The sequence below is a fragment of the Camelus bactrianus genome, chromosome 7 (genome assembly GCF_048773025.1).
Source record: "Camelus bactrianus isolate YW-2024 breed Bactrian camel chromosome 7, ASM4877302v1, whole genome shotgun sequence".
In the NCBI taxonomy this organism is placed as follows: Eukaryota; Metazoa; Chordata; class Mammalia; order Artiodactyla; family Camelidae; genus Camelus; species Camelus bactrianus.
Genome location: NC_133545.1, coordinates 36,932,416 through 36,958,229, shown reverse-complemented (window position 1 = coordinate 36,958,229; position 25,814 = coordinate 36,932,416). Strand labels below are relative to the sequence as shown.

At 33.6% G+C, this 25,814-nt stretch overlaps 1 protein-coding gene across 2 annotated transcripts in view; it reads left to right on the top strand.

Annotated features, from left to right (window-relative positions):
- The window catches only part of SEPTIN7 (septin 7), a 69,244-nt gene that overhangs the window by 10,982 nt on the left and 32,448 nt on the right, over positions 1 to 25,814 (top strand). For both annotated transcript variants that reach the window (XM_074367238.1, XM_074367237.1), the window contains exon 3: positions 18,987 to 19,093. In XM_074367238.1, the coding sequence (XP_074223339.1) occupies positions 18,987 to 19,093 (107 nt within the window). The remainder of the gene's footprint in view (positions 1 to 18,986; positions 19,094 to 25,814) is intronic.

Sequence of the window (25,814 nt, the reverse complement as noted above, 5' to 3'; positions counted from 1 at the left end):
AGGATGTTCATTCCTAGGAATGTTTCAACAAGAGCTGCCCTTGCTCTCCATTCTAAAGTTTAAAGAGTACTGCTCCAAGCATACATTAACGTTCAGGGAAAGGAATCAAATTGTATATTTCTTTGAAATGTAGTTGTGTTTTTTGATATAACAAATATATTAAAATATTCTTCCTGTAGAAACTGTTACTTGTTACAAAATAGTTTTTCATTAGAAATCGTAATAGAGGAGTGGATGGAATTTTTTAAAAAGAGAAAAGGTCTCCATTGTTAATTGTGGTGTATTTTCTCTCTCTTCTACACAGTTGTAATACCATATTTTTATATACTTTCTTTACCTAAAGCTATGGCAGACATTTTCTGATGTCAAATGAGTTTCTAAAAACTAATTTTCAGTGGCTGGTTAATATTATTTTTATGAGTACTACACTCAACCTGTTTTTGTTGTGAACTCTGTGATCCCTGAAAGGTTCCCTTCCTTTCCCCTCTACTACTTTACTGTTAAAAAATATTATTGCAGTGTTTTTCCCTGTGTGTTTGATTCCCTGAAGTAGCTGACGTGCTAAAGATGTGAACTGAAAATTTTATACCAATTTATAGTTACCACAGATGTGTAACTGCTCTTGTTTGTCTCATCATTGCAAATATTGAGTAGAAATCTTTTTAAAATGCTAAATAAAGCAAAGTGACGTTGCTAATTTAGCATTGGACGAAGGCTTCTCATTTTAATTTGCATGCCTTTGATAATTGATTTGAAAATTTTTTGTCTAGCTTTTTATTAAGCATAGTTACACCATTAACAATTTCTTTGTTTTATTATGAATGTTATAACCATGCATACTCATATATTTGCATATATATATAAAGAAATACTGGTGAGACAGATTCACATAGTCACCAGTGTGATTCACACAAGCCACTGCTGGTCCTTAAGGTATAAATTTTGGTATGTGAATAGATTTATGGAACTTGAAAGAATTTATGAGTCATTCTAGTTCAGATGATTAAACTTTGTGCACTTGCAAAGCCATTCCTTAGCACCACTTTGTAGAATGAAAAATCAACTCCTTGCTGCTTCTTTTCTATCCACTGGATATTCATGTAAAATAACTTCTTTGCTATGCTCTTATCTCCTTCCTTATATCTCTCTCCTTTTACTTACCCTCAAGTGTGGCCATTGGCCTTAAGCTGCCCTCTAGTTTCACAGAGCCCTCCACTCTGATATTTTGACAAAATACTTACTTTTTATGATTCACAGATTTAAAAACTAGCTCTGTTTCTCTCCAAATTAAACTTCTTAGTTTCCTTAGTGAATACTGGACACAACTAGAAATTAGAGGAAAAGTCTGATCCCCCTCCCCATATGAAAGACTGATAGTATTAATAAGAATACTTGATTTTTGAAAGAGAATATTTAATGAATTAGAATTTCAGGCAATGATGTGAAGAATTTAGAAGAACATGGGGGAGAGAGAACTCACAGACATTTCTATCTGTCCATTTCAGCTGTTTCTCAGTTTAGCAGAAGAACTTACAGAAACTTGATAGCTAGCCTAGGAAAGGCTGCAGACCCTAGCCTAAGTAAGGCTGTACATTTTGAGCACAAAATTGTGATAATCCAATTTTGGAATAATTAATCATGAAAAATTTTCCAACTAGGCATTTAGATTTTTCTGGTAACATGAGGATACATTTTAAAAAGGGTAGTTATCCACTTGAACTGGGCTATATAAAGAGTAATTTTATCCTAAGAAATATCATAAACATCCTCCTTAAGGCCTCCCAGCTTTAGATGCATAGCAAGTGCAAACTTTTTGGCTTGTTGAATGAGGTAATTATTGAGTGGCTGTTTAGAATGTTTGCTACTAGCTACACAGCAGAATTATTACTTAGCTCCTAGTGCTGGTGGTCAATCACTGTAATTAGAATAAGTAAACATTGTTTAGATAATTGCAGAGCCAGGACATAGGGAACCTGTTTAGCTTGCATTTTAGGTTAGCATGGACACAGTTCTGTATGTCAAAGGATGCCCTAATAGATTATGAGGAAATGAAGTAGTCTTATAGCAAATCCCAGATGTATAGACTACCTTGGAAATAATCTGTATCTAATATAATCTAGAATGTTCTTGATAGAATAAATCTTCAGAGATAAGCACATTAAAAAGCAAAGTCTAGCTCCCTCCCTTGATTACATATTTTTATTTACCTCATTTTATAGCCAGATGTAAAAAAAGAATAAATCTTTACTTTTTAAAAATTTCCCTAATTGTTATTATATTTTATATTACAGAAGTCAAATATTTATTCCATCATTTTCTTTTATTAACATTTTCAACAGAGGGACTGGGGATTGAACCCAGGACCTTTTCATGCTAAGCATGTGCTCTACCACTGAGCTATACCCTACCCCCCAATAAATCTTTACTTTTAAATTTCCCATTCATCACTTCTCACCATTTTCTCTCCTTAATACAAAACTGCTTTTATTAAAGGTCAGTAAAAGGCCTTCTTGTTGTCCCTTAGTCACTTTCCCTTTAACCTCCCATTTGGTATTGTTGACCACTTTTTCCTTGCAGTTCTTTCTCTCTCTCTCTCTCTCTTTTTTTTTTTTTTGGTGTGTTTGTGTGTGTGATACTTCCTCCTGGTTTATCTGGTTGTTTAGGGTCCTTTCCACAGGCCATCTTTAAATGGTGTAATCTGGCATTTTGCCCACTGTTGTCTTAAACTTGCTAGAGTTTCTTAGTTTCATCTGCCTTACAAATCATTTTGGGAAGCATGTTCCAAATATATCTGGAAATACTTGCCTAAATTCTGGGCTTTAGGTCCTAGGTAGGGTATATTTATCTATTTTGTCATTTCTTAAATGACACTAATGTGCATTCTTTTTAAGAACTCTATCTTGACACTGTCTCATCTCTACCTCAGTTGAAATTAACATCTGCATCTTCCTAATATGTAACACTTGAGTATTTTTTTAAAGTGTCAAATACTGTGCTAATAAATTTTATTAAAAGAAGCTAATAAAATTCGCACTATACTCATAAAATAAGTATCTTATTGAGATCACATATTGTGGCTGATTTAGGATTTGAATTTGAGTAAAACTGCTTTCAAATCTCAGGAAAAGTGAGAGTAGGAAGGTGAGGAACAGAACAGGAGCACAGTGTGGTCCATAGCCCCTCTCAAGCACTGGACTTTCCTCTTGCCTAAACCCTAGCATAGTTATCCAATGGGAGAGTCCAATGGGGAATATGAAGAGACTTCATTTAGAAGCAGATTTTACATGAGGAGCAGAGTCGAGTGCTGAGAGTTAGAATACCACTGTTCTGGTTCTTGCTTTGTTGCTTAACCAATTGTACTCTTGGCATCAGTCAGCTACTTTCTCTTTGGTTTAGTTTTCTAGTGTTAGAAATTGGTTTGATTTGTATCTCTAAGGACTGTCCCAGTTCTAATGTTCTGAGACTTTACATAATTTAGCAAGATGGTGTTGAACACATTATATGTGTTTATTACATAGTTTGTGTAATGAAATGGATTTTTCCAAGCCACTGATGATAAAACTGAAGAGGAGCATCTCTTTGTTGTAATTTATGTGCAATTTGCAAATGAAAAATCAAGGTTTAAGCTGCCTGTGAATTTTCTACTTAACTAATATAATATCATTATTTATATTAGTTGCTGTAACTGTATATGATTAAGGAAAATAATTTAACAAAGAATTATACCGTATAATGTCTTAAAGTATGTTTTATGTGTTGAATGTTAATAAATATTTTAGGGGTTGGGTGAAATGATCTAAAGCTGCAAAATTGAGGAGTTGCTAGGTGAAACAAAGATAAGCAGTTTCTTTAATTGTAGGACTTCTCAGAGCCCTTATCTTGGGTTTATGCCCAAGGATCTCAAGGAACTTGACTTTAACTAATTATTGATGTGTGACTTTCTTCAAAGCCATTATGAACAAACATTCATGAGTGTTTCATTCTTAGGCTTGAAATGTAGTATTCTTGAATGATGATGGCATGGCTTTAATGGGCTAGACTTCAGAGATAAAGAGGACATGGGTTATTTTAACCTGATAATGTTAAACTACAGGTATAGTATTAGACTCTAGTTAGTTACTCTTATTCCATAATTTTTATAACGTATTTGGCATCGTAAATTGTAAGTATTTCAGTGTTCTGTCTTAACAAGGGCAGAAAAATTTAATTTCAGTTAATTCCCCTTGAAGTTCAGTAAAATAAGGGAATGATAATGACTTTGTTGCAGACCATATATAGTGCATTTCAAAGTCAAATACATGTGAAATAGTCATTAATTTGGATCACTTAACAGATCTTAAAATATTAATTATAAAGAAATATAAAATGCTACAGCTAGTTATTCTGTTTATATTTTATTAAATAATTTTGTTTGCTTAAGCTAGGATGTATATAATTCTGAATTTTGTTATTCTTAAATGTTTCCTAAATAATAATAAATAACTTGATTGAAGTTGTTTCCATAGATTCTTTGTTTAAGTAGAGTTTGAGCTGGTGGGACTGATCATAGCTCTCTATTATTTTGCATTAGCAACACTATTGCTTTCCCTTTAGCAGAGCCAATGAGGAAGAATCGATTGTAGTTATAAGTTACCTTGAGAGACTTAGGACAAGGCTGTCTTATGATTAGGATGTCTGACATTTTAGTATATAAGTAAATATTACTTTACTACAGATAAGTAGGAATTAATAATTTAGTGTCCAAACTCAGGCATAACTTCATTGCATCCAACATTTCTTTTCATGTATTTTGAGGCTAGTACCCTTTAGAATCTTCATATTGCCATCCTTACCCTCCTGGTCTATTCTCAAATGTCTCACATGTTTATTTCCCCTAAAAAAGAAAAGTTTATAAGAATAAACATTTTTATTTTCTAAAAGATGTAAATTCTAAAGACATGTAGTAAAGTGAAGTTCCTTTTTCTCCTTCATTCAGTCCCATTCCCTTTTCATAGTGACAACCATTATTAAGTTGTTAGAAGTTTCCTGGCATTTTTCTATAATTTTATATACAGCAGTCATTCCCAGATAGATTTCTTTTTTAATGTAAATGGTACCATGCTATAAATACTGTTCTGTGAATGTTTTTTCTATATCATTTAGTATTTTTACTTATATTCATGTCAGTACATGAAGTTAACTCATTCTTCAGAGTATGTGTTTATCATGATTTATTCAGTCTGCTATTAATGAACAATTAATGCTTAATTTCATTAAATTTTTAGGCATACATATAAATGCTTGTATAATGTACATTTCTAAAAGTGAAATTGCTGGGCTGGGTCAAAAGGCATATGCATTTAAGTTGTGATAGACTACCAAATTGTTCCTCAGAAAAGCCACACCAGTTTATAGTTTCAAGAGCCACTCTGAGGGTTGATCTATTTTCTTTAGGCTTATTTAGGCACAAGTTTCTCTCTGAACACCACTTCAGTTATCTCAAGTTTTCATAGGTTGTATTCATTTTGTTTGTATTTGAGTTTTTCAGATAAGACTAATTGAGGGGAGTTGCTATTTTATATCTCCATGGGCAGATGGGTTATGTTATTTTGTTATTAATTTTTAATTTCACTGCATTGTAGTCAGAGAATATGATCTGTAGATTTCTGTGTTTTTCATTAGTGATTGATTTTCTTTGTAGCCAAATATATGATCCGATTATGTAAGGGCTCCATAGGTATTTGAAAAATGTTTTTCTCTGGGTAGAAGTTTTGGCATTTATTTTTGAAAATCAAACTTACTGATTATTTAGATCATTTCTAATTTTTAGTCACTTGGTTACTCAGTATTTGAGAGACCTCTTAGCCTTTTACTATGTATGTTCTCTTAGCTCCTCATTGTTTCTGTAAGTTCCATGAGAAATGGAGTTCTGTCTTTTTTGCCCTTTTAATTCCTGTACATAGTAGGTGATTAATAAATACTTGCTGAATTATATTTCATGCAAAGTAGCATGTCATATTTCATCTTGCTCCTTGGGGATATTTTGTATTTGGAATGTGGTATTGTTTTCAGTTTTCAATATGATCTTAACCTTATTTATCAGGATAAGTAAAAGAAAAATTATTAGAGGAAATTCTTATTAGTCAAAATGTTCATGGATTTCTTCTCTGCACGAGACCCAGCTTGTGAATTATATTGATTGTGAAAACACAGCTCTGGTTCCCTTCTCGTCACCAATGAGAGTGTCCCTTCCTTTCTTTAAGAAGTTGTAGGGATTTGTTGTAGGGTTTAAGGCCTCCATGCCTCACACTTGATCTCTTGTTCAGTGTTGGATTCTCTCCTGTATTCCCTTTAGATTCTCAATCCTTACTTGGCCACCTCACCTTCCTGCTGCTTTCTCTGGATCTCCCATTCAGCATTTAACACATTCCCTTGTACTGGATTCTTAACTGCTTAATATAGTCCTTCTACTTCTTTGCCCTTAATGAAACTGGGCCCATTTCTCCTACAGCTTATAACTTTCTTAAAGGGGAGCCTTGTTCTCTTCACCTCATGTGCCAAGACAAGAGGGAGATGGTCTCGGTTACCTTGCTTATTGTTAAAACCTCCTGTTCCACTGGGGCCCTGCAGACTAGGAAAAATAGACATCATTTTAGTTCATAGTAACTTACGCTAAAAATTAAATATCAAATTCTAAACTTTAAGAAAAAATAATTAAGATATATTTTCTTTGATATGGCTCCTCTAATTGAGTTTGGATTTGAGGGAGGAAGTGTTTTGAGCTTCCTGTTTTCCTGATTCCAGGATACTATCTATGAAACATATAATCAGATTTGATTGGGGGGAGGTAAGAAATAGTACAGTAAATGAACATTTTGATAATAAGAGACATTTATTTTTAGAATTGTTGATGGGGGAGAGGAAAATGTGTATCTCAAAATTAAGGAAATTGGGCAGTTCTTCTAAGAAAACATTTTACTTTAGATAAATAAATCTAAATAACTTAGAAGTGACTACAAACATAAATGCAAAATGAGGACTAGAGACACCTATTACATATGAACAATGTTGAACTGGACTCTAAAATTGTCTTTTCCTTGGCCAAATGATACCCTGTAATATTTGTAGTGTTTACTTTGATGAAGATACACCTAGTTAGCGTAGTCATCACTTACATTGTAAATTAGTCTAGAAGAATATAACATACAGAACAAACTGTTCAGATAGAAAACTTATTTACCTTTAAATTGCAAGTTAGGTGTCTTTCTAGACTTTCACTAATAATTTACTTTGGCATTTTATTAACCTCCATAACTGTTGATAAAGTTTCTTGAAATGTTTGTCTTGATTTTAAGCAAGAGGATTTATCTTTTGTTGGTATAATCAACCTTCAGGGATACCACATAGGAACTGAATCTTAAAGCTTTGATGCATAATTTCACTGTGAGTTGTCTAGGAACGGATGGAAAATAATTTAACTACCTCCTGAGATGTCAAAAATCAGCCATAGCTAAGTTTTAATTCAGGGTATAGAAGCTACTACTTCATATAGTCAATGTTAAGAGTTTAGATAAAGATAGAGGGAAAAAATTCACTGTGGGAGAAAAAAATCATAAATGAAATACAGTTAGGTATTTTCTGATTTTTAATGAGTATTACAAAAGCAGAAGATCTTTACAGGTTTTGTAATAGCATGAAGTACATATTATTTAGAATTAAGGGAGCAATCTTGATGATTGTTCCCTAAAAGATAATTGCTGAAAAAAACAAAATGAAACAAAACAAAACAGTCTTGTCCCTAAATAGGAAAATCATGAGTCTAAGCTTTCGAGAGTCAGATATATGCTAACTTTATTATGTATTTTCGTTAATATATTTTATTTACTAGCTTTATAGTAACTTGTTTAAATTCCTGTGAGCAGCTGTTGGGGGTTAAAGGAAAGCCTGTAAACATACTGTATCACAGTTTTTCCTCTATGATAGTAAAGGAGGAAAGAAACTTATTGGTATAAAATCAGCTATGACATATAATTCCTAAATATGAAATTTATGCCTCCCTCCTTTTTAAATTTAGCTGAGGAAATTGATCAAATTCCTTTCCAAGGTAATTATGCCAATAAAGATCAAAGTAGGAAGTAAGCAGCCTAAAATAGAAATGCTAACAATTCTAGGAGCTTAAAAGATGGTTTCAGTTTGTATTTATAAAGCAGTTTCAAAGTTTGACTTTTCTTTTAATGTGTGCTCAAAAGGTTATTGTAGGTATGATGAAAAAGGCTGCTTCTAAGGAAATATATTGTAAACTGAATAGAGGGAAATTTACTTGTTTCCTATACATTCAGAGAAAAAGCACACCCTTTTTTCTCTATGGGAAGATCAGAAGGATCATATTATTCTTACGCTTTCCTAGGCTTTCACAGTTTTACATTCCTACCTACTTGACCAAGAGTGGTCTATTATTGCCAGAATTCTCAGAGCCCTGCGTTTGAGAATGCTATTTCCTCTTCATGTTTATCTTAAATTTGTTCACTGTGTTTTTCCTCTTTTCTCTTTCTAAAGCAACTCCCACATCCCCATTTATCTCTTTAAAATTTTTTCTTTGTAATTTTTCCTTCTGTGTTCATAATTTAAATTCAGCTCACCTAACGGGTCTCATACATTATCATGCAATTCTATGTGAATTTTGTGTATGAGATTCTCATATATACATTTTTCTTCAGTGTTAATTGCTGCAACTTTTTGGAGAAATTATCTGACAGTGTTTATCAAAGTTGAAAATACACATATTTTATGAATCCAAGATCTCATTTCTGGGAGTTTATGTAACAAATGGAAATAACAGTATACAAAGATATACACAAGATAGCAGTACATAAAGAGAGAGAGAGAGATCTTTTTATTAAAGCATGATTTATAGGTGCAAAAGATTTGGAACATCTTGCATGTGCATTAATAAGGAAAAGATGAATAAATTATGCCTAATGTGGAATACTGGACACCTATTAAGAATAAGTTTTTATTTGAAAGGCTGTCCATGATGTGTTCATTTCTTAAAAAAGATAAAATGCATGGGATGAGTCAGTTTTTCCTGTTTGCTTGTATTTGATCCATTCATATACATGCTATTTATATTTGTGAAAGAGAAAGTTTGGAAAAATATACACCAAACTGGTAAGTGAGGTTATTTTGAGAATTGAAGGAATTAATTTGGAAGATATTCAAGGAGAAAATTACTTTTACTTTTTATTGTTGAATTACACAAGCATCTATAGCTTTTAAAATTTAATAGTTGAATTCTAAAATAGATTAGAAAGAATATATATACACATGTGTATTACTTTTAAAATTGAAAAAAATTCAACATAGATGTAGAGCTTCAATTATCAATTCATGGCAGTCCTCCAGCCCCCCATACCTCCAGTTTTTGTATGTGTGGTAAAATGTACATGACACACTATTTACCATTTTAACCACTTTTAAGTGTACAATTCAGTGCCATTAAGTATTTTCACATTGTTGTGCAACTGTCACCACTGTCTAGCTCCACAAATTTTTATTAGCCCACACTGGAACTTTGTACCTGTTAAACAGTAACTCTCCACTCGCCAATCCCTGGTAGCAGTTCTACTTTGTCTCTTAGAATTTGTTCTTGTTAACTTCATATAAGTGTAATCATACAATATTTATCCTTTTGTGTCTGGCAAATTTCACTTAGTATAGTGTGTTCAAAGTTCACCCTTGCTATATGTCAGAATTTCATTTCTTTTTAAGGCTGAAAATACACCATTGTATTTTTATAATACATTTTGTTTATTCATTCATCTGTCTGTTGACATTTGAGTTTTTTCCACCTTTTGATTATTGTGAATAATGCTACTACGAACATGTGGTGTACAGTCATTCAGTCCCCTACTTTCAGTTCTTTTGGGTATAAACCAGAAAGAGGTAGAATTATGGAGCCATATGGTTTTCCTATATTTAAATTTTTGAGGACTGTCATACCATTTTTTAGAGTGGCTGTGCCATTTAACATTTCTACCAGCAATGCACAAGGCCTTCAATTCATCCACCTTCACCAACACTTGTTTTTTATTTTTGGGGTAATATCCATCTTAATGGATGTAAAGTAGTAAGTACCATTGTGGTTTTGATTTGCATTTCCCTAGTGACTAGTTATGTTGGGCATATTTTAAAGTGCTATTAGTATATTGTCCTTGGAGAAATGTCTGGTCAAGTCCATTTTTAAATTGGGTTGTTTGGCTTTTTGTTTTTGAGTTGTAGTACCTTATATATTGTGAATATTTATCCGTTATCACATTTATGATTTGCAGATATTTCCTTTTATTCTGTGGGTTGTCTTTTCATTCTGTTAATAGTGTTCTTTGATGACGCACAAGGTTTTTAATTTTGATGAAGTCCAATTTCTTTATTTTTCTTTTAATGCCTATATTTTGATTCAAGAAATGGTTCAAGAAATAATTGCCAAATCCAGTGTCATTAAGCTTTCCCCCATGTGTTCTTCTTAGAGTTTATAGTTTTAGCTTTGATCCAGTTTGAATTAATTTTTATCATGGTGTATAGTATGGATCCAACTTCATTTTTTTGCATGTGGATATTCTCTTTTTCCAGCATCACTTGCTGCAAAGACTGTCATTTCCCTATTGAATGGTTTTGACACCCTTGTCAAAAATCATTTGACTATGCAAGAGTTTATTTCTGGACTCTTTTTTCTATTTCATTGTTTTATTTGTCTGTCTTTATGCCACACCACACTATTTTGATTACTATAGCTTTTTAGTAAGTTTTGAAGCCAAGAAGTGAGCCTTCTAACTTTGTTTTCATTTTCCAAGACTATTTTGACTATGTGGGGTCCCTTAAGATTCTATTTGATCTTTAAGATGAGTTTTTCTATTTCTGAAGAAAAAAGTCATTGGGATTTTAGTACGAATTGAGTTGAATGTGTTGATTGTTTTAAGTTGTGTTGTCATTATAGTAGTATTAAATCTTCCACTCCATGAACATGAGATATCTTTTCATTAGGTCTTTAATTTCTTTCAGTGATGGTTTGTAGTTTTCAGTGTACAAGTCTTTAGCCTCTTTGGTTAGGTTTATTACTAAGTACTTAACTTTTCATGCTGTTGTAAATGGACTTACTTTCTCAATTTCTGTTTGGGATTGTTCATTATTGTGCAGAAACACACACATGTGTATTGATTTTGTATCCTGCAACTTCCCTGAATCCATTTATTACCTGTAACTGTGTGTGTGTGTGTGTGTGTGTGTGTGTGTGTGTGTGTGTGTAGGCTCTTTAGGATTTTCTACATGTAAGATCATACCATCTGTTAAAAAGATAATTTTATTTCTTCCTTTCCAACTTGAATGCCTAATATTTCTTTTTCTTGCCTAATTTTTCTGACTACTTATTGTGTAGAAGAGGTGAAAGCTGACATTCTTGTCTTGTTCCTGATCACAGAGGAAAAGCCTTCAGCCTTTCACATTGACTATGATGTTAGCTGTGGAGTTTTCATACATGGTCATTATTATAGTGAGATAGTTCCCTTCTATCTGTAATTTGTGGAGTTTTTTTTTTTTAATCATGATAGGATGTTGAATTTTGTCGTATGCTTTTTCTGCATCAGTTGAGATGATCATGTAGTTTTCCCCCTTCATTCTGTTGATGTGGTGTATTACATTGATGGATTTTTGTATGTTGAACCATCATTTATTCCAGGAATAAATCTTGCCTGGTTATGGTATATAATCCTTGTAATGTTTTCTATTGAATTATGTTTGCTAGTACTTTGTTGAGGATATTTACATTAATATTCATCAGGGATTTTAAACTATAAGTTTCTTTTCTTGTAGTGTCTGTCTTGCTTTGGTATCAGGATAATGCTGGCTTAGAATGAGTTTCTGTTTCCTCCTTTCAATTTCTTGAAAGAGCTTGGAGAAGATTGGTTTTAATTCTGATTTTAATGTTTGTGATGCCATCTAGTCTAGGGCTTTTTTGAGGTAGGGGGATGATTACTGATTTAATCTCTTTACTAGTTATAGGTCTGTTCAGGTTCTCTATTCCTTTATGATTCAGTCTTATTAGGTTGTCTGTTTCTGGGAATTTGTCCATTTCATATGCATTACCCAATTTATTGACATAGTTATTAATAGTACTCTCTCTTTTTTTTTTTTTTTTTTTTTTTGAGTAGAGATAGATTTATTTGGAGAGATATGTACTTCATAGACAGAGTGCAGGCTGTTTTAGAAGGCAGGAGAAAGGCCACAAGGTCTGCAGTTGGGTGTTTAAAGTAAAACTAGTTACTCCATAGGCAGAATGTGGTCCATCTCATCAGAAGGGAGAGTGGCCAGTAGTACAGTCTTATACTTCTTTTTGTTTCTGTAAAAGCAGGAGTAATATTCACAATTTTCTTTCTGATTTTAGTAATTTGAATCTTTCTTTTATTCTCAGTCTAGCATTTCCTTTCTTTTTCTGAATTTGAGTTTAGTTTGTTCTGTTTTTTAAGTTCCTTAAGTTGTAAAGTTAGATCTTTGATTTCAGATCTTCATTTTTATGTATATGTTTACAGTTATAAATTTTCCTCTAAGCAATGATTTTTCTGTATCTCATACGTTTTGGTATGTTGTGTTTTCATTTTCCTTTGTTTCATGGTATTTCCTAACTTACCTTGTGATTTCTTATTTGACCTATTAGTTGTTTGAGTGTATTGTTTAATATCCTCATATATATTAATTTTTCTGTTTTCTTTCAGTTATTGATTTCTAGTCTCATTCCCTTGTAAAAGGAAAAAACCCTCTGTTATCAATCTTTTATCTTCTATCTGGTTCTTCTGTCCATTTTAAAAAGTGGAATATTGAACTCTATTATTATTATTGTAAAATTGTCTATTTTTCCCTTCAAAATTCTGTCAGTGTTTGCTTTATATATTTTGGAGCTCTGAAGTGTGGTGTATATATGCTTATTCTTCTAATATCTGCTTCATGAACTGACCCTTTTGTTGATATATAATGTCCTTCTTTGTATCTTATAACAAACAATTTTTTACTTAAGTATGTTTTGTCTGATACGGGCATAGCCACCTCACCTGTTTTGGTTACTGCTTACTTGGAATATCTTTTTTCTCCTTTTACTTTCAACTTGTATGTGTCCTTAGATCTAAAGTCCTTAGATCTTACAGATAGCATATAATTGGATTGTATTTTTTAGCCATTTTGGCAGTCCGTGCCTTTGATTAGGGAGTTTGATCCTTGTACATGTAATTACTGTTAACTGAGAACTTAGTTTTGTCATATTGTTGTTTTATGTGTGTCTTACAGCTTTTAAATATATCATTCCCTGCTTTACTGCCTTCTTTTGTGTTTAGCTGATGTTTTATAACATCACTTTTTGATTTCCTTTCTAATTTCCTTATATATTCTATAGATACTTTCTTTGTGGTTATCATAGAGATTGTATATAAATTCTAAGTTATAAATAATTTTATTTGAACTTGTACCAGTTTAACTTTTGGGGGGGTAATTAGGTTTCCTTATTATTTTTAATTAAAAAGAAATTTGTTTTAACAGAGGTACTGGGAATTGAACCCGTGCATGCTAAGCATGTGCTCTGCCCCTGAGCTATACCCTCTCCCCCAGTTTAACTTAAATTACATATACAGACTACTTCTATACAGCCCTCCATACACTTTTTTAAAACATTTTTTTATTCAGTTATAGTCATTTTACAATGTTGTGTCAAATTCCAGTGTAGAGCACAATTTTTCAGTTATACATGAACATACATATATTCATTGCCACTTTTTTTTTTTCACAGTGAGCTACCACAGATCTTGTATATATTTCCCTGTGCTATACAGTATAATATTTTTTTATCTATTCTACATTTTGAAATCCCAGTCTGTCTCTTTCCACCCACCCCTTTGGCAACCACAAGTTTGTATTCTATGTCTATGAGTGTTTCTATGTTGTATTTATGTTTTGTTTTGTTTTTTTAGATTCCCCATATGAGTGATCTCATATGGTATTTTTCTTTCTCTTTCTGGCTTACTTCACTTAGAATGACATTCTCCAGGAACATCCATGTTGCTGCAAATGGCATTATGTTGTTGGTTTTTATGGCTGAACTGTATTCCATTGTATAAATATACCACATCTTCTTTATCCAGTCATCTGTTGATGGACATTTAGGCTGTTTCCATGTCTTGGCTTTTGTAAATAGTGCTGCTATGAACATTGGGGTGTAGGTGTCTTTTTGAAGTAGGGTTTCTCCTGGATATATGCCCAGGAGAAGGATTACTGGGTCATACGGTAAGTCTATTCCTAGTCTTTTGAGGATCTCCATACTGTTTTCCATAGTGGCTGTACCAAACTGCATTCCCACCAGCAGTGTAGGAGGATTCCCTTTTCTCCACAGCCTCTCCAGCATTTGTCATTTGTGGACTGTTGAATGATGGCCATTCTGACTGGTGTGAGGTGATACCTCATTGTAGTTTTGATTTGCATTTCTCTGATAATTAGTGATATTGAGCATTTTTTCATGTGCCTATTGATCATTTGTATGTCTTCCTTGGAGAATTGCTTGTTTAGGTCTTTTGCCCATTTTTGGATTGGGTTGTTTGGTCGTTTCTTATTAAGTCGTATGAGCTGCTTGTATATTCTGGAGATCAAGCCTTTGTCGGTTTCATTTGCAAAAATTCTCTCATTCCGTATGTTGTCTTTTTGTTTTACTTATGGTTTCCTTTGCTGTGCAGAAGCTTGTAAGTTTCATTAGGCCCCATTTGTTTATTCTTGCTTTTATTTCTATTGCTTGGGTAGACTGCCCTAGGAGAACATTTTTGAGATGTATGTCAGATAATGTTTTGCCTATATTTTTCCTCTAGGAGGTTTATTGTATCTTGTCTTATGTTTAAGTCTTTGATCCATTTTGAATTTATTTTTGTGTAAGGTGTAAGGGAGTGTTCTAGCTTCATTGTTTTACATGCTGCTGTCCAGTTTTCCCAGCACCATTTGCTGAAGAGACTGTCTTTATTCCATTGTATTTTCTTGCCCATTTTTTCGAAGCTTAGTTGACCAAAAGTTTGTGGGTTCATTTCTGGGCTCTCTATTGTGTTCCATTGGTCCATATGTCTGTTTTTGTACCAATACCATGCTGTTTTGATGACTGTTGCTCTATAGTATTGTCTGAAGTCTGGGAGAGTTATTCCTCCAGCCTCTTTCTTTTTCTTCAGTTATGCTTTGGCAATTCTAGGTCTTTTGTGGTTCCATATAAATTTTATTATGATTTGTTCTAGTTTTGTGAAATATGTCCTGGATAATTTGATAGGGACTTCATTAAATCTGTAGATTGTCTTGGGCAGTATGACCATTTCAACAATATTAATTCTTCCAATCCAAGAGCATGGAATATCTTTCCATTTTTTAAAGTCTTCTTTAATTTCCTTAATCAATGTTTTATAGTTTTCCACGTGTAAGTCTTTCACCTTGGTTAGATTTACTCCTAGGTATTTTATTACTTTGGGTGCTATTTTAAAGGTGATTGTTTCTTTACTTTCTTTTTCTGTTGATTCATTCCATACACTTTTTTGTTAGTGATTTCACAAATTGTATTTTTAAACATTGTATATTCATTAACATACATTTATAATTTTTTATTCATTCATCTTTTATGTCTTATAGAAAATATAAAGTGGAGTTAGAAACCACAATTACAATAATACCAGTTTTTATATTTTTCCATGTATTTACTTTTTTGGGGATCTTTATATCTTTATATGGCTTTGAGTTATTGTCTAGGGTTCTTTCATTTCAGTTGAAGGAATCCCTTTAGCATTCCTTGTAGGGGATGTGTAGTGGTAATGAATTCCCTCAATTTTTGTTATCTGGAAATATCTTAATTTCTACCTCAGCTTTTAAGCACAATTTTGCCAGATAAAATTCTCATTTGACTTCTGTATCATCAAATTGCCTTCTGGCCTCGATTTCTACTGAGAAATCAGTTGCTAATCTTATTGATGATTCCTTCTATGTGGTAGGTTATTTCTCTCTTGATGCTTTCAAGATTATTTTTGTCTTTGGTTTTCATTGATTTGATCATGATGTGTCTCAGTATGGGTCATTGTGGGTTTATCCTACTAGAAGTTCTGTGAGATTCTTGGATTTGTAGATTCATGTGTTTCATCAGATTTGGAAAATATTGGTGATTTTTTTCCTTCAAACAATCTATTTGACTCTTTCTCTTTTTCCTTCTGAAACTCCCATAGTATATATAATGGTTCAGTCGGTGTTCCATGGGTCTTTAGGCTGTGTTTACTTTTCTTTATTCTTTTTTCTCCTTAGACTCAATAATTTTAATAGTCCTGTCTTCATGTTTGCTGATTCTTTTTTCAACATGCTCAATTCTGCTGTTGAACCTCTCGTGAATTTTTCCATTTATTGTATTTTTCAGATCCAGAATTTGGGTTTTGTTTGTTTGTTTGTTTTGCTTATTTGTTTTGTTACACAATTTCTGTTTCTCTGTTAGGTTCTAATTTTGTTCTTATGTTGTTTTCCTGATTTCCATCAATTATTTGTCCATTTTGTTCTTCAGCTCTTTGGAGATATTTAACACAGCTATTTTAAAGTCCTCATCTAGTGAGTTCACTATCTGTACTGCTTCAGGGATGGTTTCTGGGAATTTGTTTCGTTGTTTTCTGTGGGCTGTGTTTTCTTGTTTCTTTGCATGCCTTGTGATTTTTTTGTTGTTACTAAAAAATGTACATTTGAGAAAAGTCACCCTTCCCCATCTTTGCAGACTTGGTCATATGTTAAGGGCAGATTTCTGATGCATGCTCTGAACCTAGAGATCCAGCCTAAAGTGAAAGTTTAATGCTTTCTCAGGACTTTTCTGAGCATGCATATTGCCTGGTCTTGCATGTAGCTTTCTCAGTTCCCCCTGTATGCATGACTTCTTTTGACTGTCTTAATTCTCCAAGGAGTTTCACCCCAGCTTCTCCTCAAGGCCTTAGGTAGTCTGTTGTATTTATCCACCCATAATCTTTTATTCCAGGCATTTGCAGGTTTGTAGTCCTCCTTCACTTTCACCAGTGGTGCCAGTGCTTCCCCCACCTGAAATCCCAGTTAGGTGAGACTAGTCCTTCAAGTTACAGTCCCAGAGGGGTTGGAATCTTTTAAGTCAAGTCTGCTCTATTCCTTCCAGTTTGAGGGAAGGATTGGGAACTGGGCTGCCACCTCCTTGAGACCCAGACATAGCGTAGAGAAAGTAATGCAAGAGCAAATAAAAATGCTTGAAATTCTTACTGTTTTTCTCATGGTATTCTGATGGGGTATTTGCTTGGTTGCTGGAGACCTTTGACTTTTTTTCCAGCGCTCCTATAAGCTTAATTCAGCAAATACCTAGATGTCTTGATATTTTTGTGAGGGCTTGAAACTTCCTATTCTGCTATTATGTTGACAGCACTCAAGAATAGTTTTTAAATTATGGAAATAATGCAAATTTAGTGAAGGAAATTTAGGGCACACAGAAATGTAGAAGGCTAAGAAAAAGAAATCTCACCTACAGTTTTTCTTTATAGCAGCTATTAGTATTTTGATGTGTTACCTTTCAGGATTCTTCTTTTTTTTTTCCTTTCCTTCATCTCTCCTTTAATTTTGTCCTACTTCCTTTTATTCCCCCACCCCTTACTGCTAAAAATAAATCAATAAACTTAAATGTATAAAATAAGGTCTGAACACACTTTTAGTCAGTACAGTGTTAATATTTGAATACAATGTACTTTAACATTCAACATCCAAAAACATTTTTATAAGTACCCCAATTTTTCATTTAAGCTTCTAATGGAAGTGTTATAAATATTTCTGATTATCCCCAATTGCTTTGATTTTATTTTAGTTTTTCCTCCTTTATTCAAGGCTTAAGGGTTTAGAAAGAAGCTATAACGTATTTTCCTGTGACTTAGAAATTTCTGGAATTTTTACGTCTAGAAAAGGTGGCATCACGTCATTCAAAGGGAGTAAGCCCAGACCATCTAGAATGGCTTTTACCTTTGTTGAGAGCCAGTATAGAAAGAACTCAGCTTAGACTTAGAAATAGTAAGGTTAATATTGTGATAACAGTTATTTAGGCTAATGATGGCTATTAAACTAACTGAACTATTAACAGTATGTATATTCTTTAACCTAGTGCCATATTAATTGATAATTATATGATTTTAATGTATTTTAACTTTGTATTATGTGTATACTGAAGCTGTTTATATTTTGGTAAAAATTAGTTGTATATTTGGTATGGTGTACTAGACTTGACATGGAGGGTCAGAGAAGAGTATGTGAATCTTAATGGAAATTGTGTCCTACCTCCCTCCTTTCCCACCTCCTACTTCAAGCAGAAACACTTCTATAAAAAGTAATTACCTATAAATTTTTTGAAGTCTGGTTTATAGAGAGATACCTTTTATACTTAAGCTGATTATTACCTGGGTGAATAACTTGGAAGTATTTTTTTGTGGTTCACTTTTCTACTAAGATGCATTGTGATTTTCTTTTTATCATCAGATTGCTACTTCTATAGCTGCATGGTTTCTTGGTCACTGATTAATTGTAATAAACACTTAACCTCGTCTACATTTTTTTTCACTGAAGCAGCAATATATAATCTGACTGGGATGTTTCCTTCATGACTAACTTTGGTCTCTAGGAATAAATACATTACTGTTAAAAATGGTGACTATTGTATCAGATACATTACTTTTAAAGAACACAGACTGTAGAATTGTAAAGCTAAAAAGAATTCTTGGAAGCAAGAGTCTAATTTTAATTTGATAAGAAAATGAGGGCAAAGAATCTATTCTAGTAGGGAGTCTTTATAGTATATTTTCTAACGTCACTTCCTTATCCCACCAAGAAGTACTTGCATGAAGTAAGTTTGATTATAGCATTGGTTGAATATTTAAGGTTGATAAGGTGGCTGAGTTTAACAGATTTTCTTCCCCTATTTCTTTTAGGTGAATCTGGACTGGGAAAGTCAACATTAATCAACTCACTATTCCTCACAGATTTATATTCTCCAGAGTATCCAGGTCCTTCCCATAGAATAAAAAAGACTGTACAGGTAGGTATATTGTTAATTGATTATAAAGTGGAGTTATGTTAATAAATACAAAACACGTTCTATAACTTGTGTTATACCTCCATAGAGGCAGGTTTCAAATTTGACCTCAGGCAATGTAAAGTGGTAAACATGGTTGTTGATAGAGAGGTGGGAGGGGTTGATTCACTGAGAGAAGTGCAGGTAATTAGAGGAATTTTCTTGATAGGAACCTTCTAAATTTGTCTTGAGGACCCTCCTAGAGATTATATTGTGATGTAGTGAATAATACTTCTGGAGTTACATTGCAGTATGGTAGCTACTTGCCGTTTGTGGCTTCTTAAGTTTGAATAAATTAAAAATCAGTAAAATTAAAAATTCAGTTTCTCACTTGCACCAGTCACATTTCAAGTGCTCAGTAGCCATATATGGCAAGTAGCTACTATTTGGGGAAGTGTAGATATATTTCCACCATTGCAGAAAGTTCTGTTGGGCAGCGTAGAGAAAACGTGATTCATGTGAAAGTCATTAGTTGAATACAGTGTTTTGTATTAGTGAGTGGCATGAAAGCACATGATAGCTGAATGACGATAGCAAGTTGTTAAGGCTTCCAAGCTATGAGTGGTCTAATTTAGTACTTTTCAGTCTTTAATGTGCATTCAGATCACTTGGGGAGCTTGTTAAATGTAGTCCCTGTTCTGGTAGGTCTGAGATAGGTTGAAGTTCAGTGTTTCTAACAAAATCCAAGGTGATGATATTGCTAATGCATAGACCCCATTTCATAGAGCAGAGTGCTAGACTCTAGTTCTGCGCTGTCCAGTACAGTAGCTGGTAGCCACGTGTCCCTGTTGAGCTCTTAAAATGTGGGTAGTCCAAATTGAGATGTTAAGCAACAATAAAATACATCCCAGATTTTGAAGACTTAGTATGTAAAACAAGAATGTTAAGTATCTCAATAATTTTTTATACTGATTACATTTTGCAATAATGATAATTGGTTATATTGGGTTAAATAAACTACATTAATTTCATCTGTTATTACTTTCTGAAGTAGCTACTTAAATTTTTAAAATTATTTATGGGGCTCACATTACATTTTTGGGGGTAGCACTCCTTTAAACTATTGACTGAAAATGGTGAATTGATACAGTAATACATAATACATAAGCAGAAGAGGAATGGAGTGGACAGTTCTGGCAGGAGCATGTCTTACTGAGGCAGTAATACTTGAGCTAGCTTTGAAGGTTGGTAGTGATTATCTCAGTGTGCAAGATGGAAGGACAGTCTGGGAAATTTGGGCAGAAACTTATATACATCAAACTGCAGGATACTGCTTAGTAATTAGGTCGCTAAGAAGTCTGTGAAGTGAATATTTTATTTCTCCTTTTTAAAGTTTTTCTGTTTTAGGAATTTTTAAAATATCCTTCATGGAGCTTGAGATTTCAAATTGCCTGCAAAAATGTGTTCTGAAAACTTGATACTATATTACTCATTTATTTTATGATATATTTTAACCCTAAGCAAGAAGATAAGCTTTTAACTTTCTTAATTTACGTATTTTAAATCTGAGATTAGTAAACTAGGTATATAGAAATGTTTAAGGAACCCCACAGTGTAGATGCCTAAGTTCAGAAATATTTAGTATAAAATATCTGTTAAATATTAATGGTCACGTACCATTAAGTTCATGAGACCTTCCCAGACCTCCCTGTAAACTCCTTCTAATTCCTATCCCAGGCCCCAAATGTGTAAGCTCTACAATGGTAGGGACTTCATTTTATTCACTGCTGCAAGCTAAGTTTCTAGAACTGCATTTGTTGTACATTAGCATCCAGTATTTGTTGAATGAAAAAACAATTTTTAAAAATTTATGAAAGTGTTTAGTTGGAATATTTCACACTTTGAGGATCTTTGAAAACTTCAAACGTTTTATTTATCTTTTTTAATTGGTCTGTGAAGTTTTATAAATCACTAAAATAGATTAAGTAGAATAATTTTAAATTTGACACTCTGAAATTTTAAATTTGATGATGATCTCTTTTGAAGTTTTGTTGACTATCTTTATTTTGTCTTGAGCAGAAGTTTTTAAATTTATTTTAAATTGCTGTGTAGATGGGGCACAAGTTTAAGCATAAACTGTGATGAGTTTTTCTGTATGTATTCATATATCCAGGTAACCACCACCCAGATTAAGATACAGTATGTTTCTAGGCCTCTGGAAAGCTTGCTGGTGCCTTCTCTCACTCAGTATTACACCTACCCCCAAATATAAATGCCTTTCTGACTTATATCTCCATAGATTAATTTTGTCTGTTCTTGAACTTTATAAAGATACATTCTTGTGTCTGATTTCTTTCACTGAAGATTGATTAAATGTGTCTTTTATATTCATTAATTGTTCAGATTTCATTGAACTGCTTTGACTATCTTAATATTTCCTGTTTTCCTTCTTGATTTGGAGGAGTTTCTTATCTATATAATAGTCCCTCACATTTCAGTCTTTGCAGGTAATTTCTTCCAGACTAGCGTCTGTTAAAGGTGATGGGAGAGGTTCTCAGTTTGTCGGAATCCTATTCACATGGGTCTGTCTCCAAAATAATCCTTTCCAAACTCACTTTATCTTCCTTTAAGATTACACTTTAAAAGTGTCCTCTTCTACTTTGAATATCTTCCCAGCTCTCCTTTTTTTGAAAACAAAGGAGTAATTAGGATTAAGGGTATCTCTAGTAAGATTTTTAAGAGAAAAGCCTGTATACCACTGTTAAACTCCCCCTTTTACCAAAAGTGAGACCTTTAACATCTGAGAACTGGATTGATCCTGATTAGCATCCCAGAGAAGTCCCCTTTCCTGACTGTACAATGGAGGTATTCCTGGATACACTGTCAAAAAGATGAAGAGCATCTGAACTCTTTTCTCCACCCACCCAGGAGAGAACATGACATGTTCCTCATCATTCAATGTAATTAGAGAATAAAATGTAATTTTCTTTTACAGTTGACTGGCTCTTCACCAAGCTTAGTAATCTAGTAGATGATCTGCTCTTGGAAGTTCTTAAATTCTTTCAGTGGAGAGTGATCAGAAGTATTACATCTCAGTCCAGACATGTTAGACCAGGAAAAACATGGAGTCCTGAGTTTCAAAAGGCAAATGTCTGCAGTTTCCCTGACCCGAAGGCTTTCTGGAACACTTCCAACTATTAAAAAAAAAAAAAAGAGAAGAAAAATCCTGTCATGTGGCCAAATAGGGAGTAAACTTTTAATAAAGACCACAGTCTCATAATCTCTCTCCTGAGCATTATTTATTTGAAAGAGACTTGTATCTAAAGAAGAAATTCTTTTACATTCACGGTCTTGGAAGGATGGAGAAGCTGTCTACCCTGAACAGAGAAATGATTCTCAGTTTCCAGTGTATCAGAGGTTCTGATTTGAGTGAACTTTTCAGTAATAGGTAGAAGTCTTCTGAGATTAATTCCCAATCTCCTGTCTTGGGCCTCAGGACCCTGAGCTGCGTAGCTCCAAATGTGACCTGACATTCTAGTCCTGTAGTTCTTCATACCAGTGCAGTGGTTCTCGAAGTTCAGCATGCATCACAATCACTTAGAAGCCTTATTCAAACGGATTGTTGAGTCCCCCTCCCCAGAGTTTACTGTTTAGTAGGTTTGAGGCAAGGCCCAAAGAATTTGCATTTCTAATAAGTTCCCAAACTATGCAGCTGCCAGTCTGGGTATTACACTTTGAGGACCACTTCTCTGGTACTTCTGGCCTGCTGCAAATTGGTTTCATCCTATCTTTGTGGGAAGAAAGTAAGAGAGGGAAAGGGAACTGTTTTTCTTTAGTTCTTTCAGAATATTTCATATTGAATGAAATAACACCATGTTACTTTCGTTTTCATTCATACGTATGTTTTCCCAGTTTCTTTTGTGAAATGGCAATGCTAGATTTTTTTTTCCAAGGTCTTAGTTGGCAGCCTTATGTTGGTCCCCTTTAAAACTTTTCCTTGGCCTGTGAAGTCCTATAAATCACTATTTTAGATTAAATGGACACAAAAATTTTGGAGGTGAAAGCAGTGAATTCTTTTCCTAGGATAACATGTTATGACTTCTTGAAACATTTTTAGAGTCCAGTTAGGAAACTCTCCTATTGATGTTGGGCCAGTGTTGATAGTTTTTTGAATCAGTCATACACAGAACAGATATTTGAGTGCTTGTCTTCTACCAGGTTTGGGGGCTACAGTGAAGATGGACACAAAGTTCTCAAGGATGTCACAATCAAGTGAAGGATAAAGCAAACAATTATGATTTAGTGAGAAAGATGCTCCTATAGGGTGCTATAGAGGTGACCTTGGCAAGGTATATTTTAGTGAAGCAATAAGAATAGAGGGCAAGATGGCAGTGGATTGAGAAGTGACTTGTGAGGCAGAGAAGATGGGGATAGCTAATAAGGAAAGGATGGGAGTGAATACCTAGAGGTTGAGTATAGGGGACAGAGAGTGGTTAGGTTTTTGTTTCCAAAAAAGACTTGAGAATGTTTATGTCCTAAGGGGAATCAGTCCCTAAGAGATGAGAGATTGAAGATAAAGGGGAAATAGTCAAAATACTTGTCACGATGACTCTAAAATGGAAAGTGGTCAGATCCCCAGCATAGATTGAGAAAATTAGCCTTAGGCAGAAAAGGGATCTATTCCACTGAACAGGAGTGAAGACTCAGTGTTGCTTCAGACAAATTGGGGATGCTCTCGTCTTCAAGTAGAGATCAAGTACTTTGCTGAGCATGGTGGCAGAGATGGTAGGACAGAGCCTGAAAAGAGCCATACCAAGAAATGGGAGAGGCATGAGACGAAGGAGCAAATAAGAGGATTATCAAATAGCAGGGAAATTCCTGTCAAGATTGAAGTTCATGAATTTTATGGAATGGTATCTGAGCTGGAAAGGAAAATAAAGGATTTTAAAGGAAAATGAAAGGAACAAGGGACTTAAGAGCTCAGTGTAAGAAGATAGGGGAATGAATGAGGTACAGTGGTTCAGAGAGTAGAAGGGAGAATTAGAATCTTTGAATCAACTTTCTTCTCAATAAACTAGTTTAGGGTCTTGATGAGAAGGAAGTAGTCCATAAGCATAAGTATCCTGTTGACCATTGCCTCTTTTAGTTTCTTGTTGAACATAATGAAGTATTTAAGATGATGTTTGTCCTTTGAGCCATTAAATGATCAAAATAGATATAGTTTGTGTTTGAGCTAAAGTGGAATACCTCAGGCTGTTCAAGTCTGTGCAGAGCTTTGTCTGTAATGCCACCTCCTAAGCAAGTATAGGTAGAGGTAAGCTCTTGGCAGAAAATTTTAACTCTCCTTTCAATTTTAATATAGTTAATTAACATGTTTTATTTACCTTAAGAAATGACTCAAACATTATGTTAGAAATGTTTAATGTATTTAATAGTCTTTCAAAAATGGAAGAAATAAAGCTGTGTAAACATTGAAGGTTTTACTTTTTTTTTCCTTCGGATTGATAAACTGAACAATATTAGAAAAAAAGCATGCCTTGAGTTTCTAGAATCTAGGAATCCAAAAGAAGATTTAATGAATTAATTATACATAGATAATCCAATAGGCTTCATTTAGTTTAATTTTTCGGAGAGAAACAAGGTTGAAATTACCCTTGATTCATTCCTTCAGTATAATGTGTTTAATCTTGGAGAACTCTAAGCGATGCCATAAAATATGCTGATGTGACCTGCTTAAATAAAGTGCATGGGAAAGTAGCCATTTGGAATAGATTTCTTAAGAAACATTTGAAATTCTTGGACTTGAGCTAATTTGTTTTCCATGGATCCCATGAGGATACTTGCAAAACCAGATGATAGGATACAGTTGGATCCTGTGAATGGCACTAGTTTACAGTTGTGTTTTCTGGATCTCTTCCATATGTTGCTGTCTTCTTTGTATTTGACCATGTATGGATACATAGAATTTCATAGGCCAGAGCAGAAAAGAAGCTTTGTAAACAGGCTCATTAAAGTATGTAAAAATACAGATCTTCATTTTTCTTGTCACTTCAGTAAACAAGTTGTTGAACTAATTTTTTTAAAACAAGGAAGCAAAGATCTTAAAATTTAAACTGTTATATTGTGTGATTAGTATACAGCCTATTACTGAAGGTAGAAATAGGCTTTGGTAATAAGGGAACCAGAAATGGTTTGGAGTAAAATCAGGAGATGAATCATATAGAACAATTGTATTTTTACATCAGTTCTAATATACAATACTGTGTCATTTAAAAGAATTACTAGGTGAAGCAGTGGTGTGATTACTTTGGGTATTTCTGTTTCAATAATAGTTACTATGAATGAGTGACCTATTTTCATGAAGGAGGTGGGGTGGATTAAAGATATTTTGAGATGTTAGATTTGAACAGATTATCCTCCTCTTTTCTTTTTTTTAATTGAGATATAATTGACATATAACCTGATTGTCCTTTTTGACTATAGAGGACTACCAGATATATAAAATGTAAACTTCCTGAGCCACATGAAGTAATATCACTTGTTTTCTTTTTAGTTTTGATAACCTACACTGATGAGTCTGATTACTTCTACAGTTATTTTGCCCCTTTCATATTTATTAGAGTAACCTGATATCAGACAAACTATATTATCTTAGCTATGTGTGAGAAACAGTGTTCTCCCATTGTGTGTCCTTCATTAATATTGAAGGTGACCAGAATATTTTAGAACCCTTATTTATTGATGT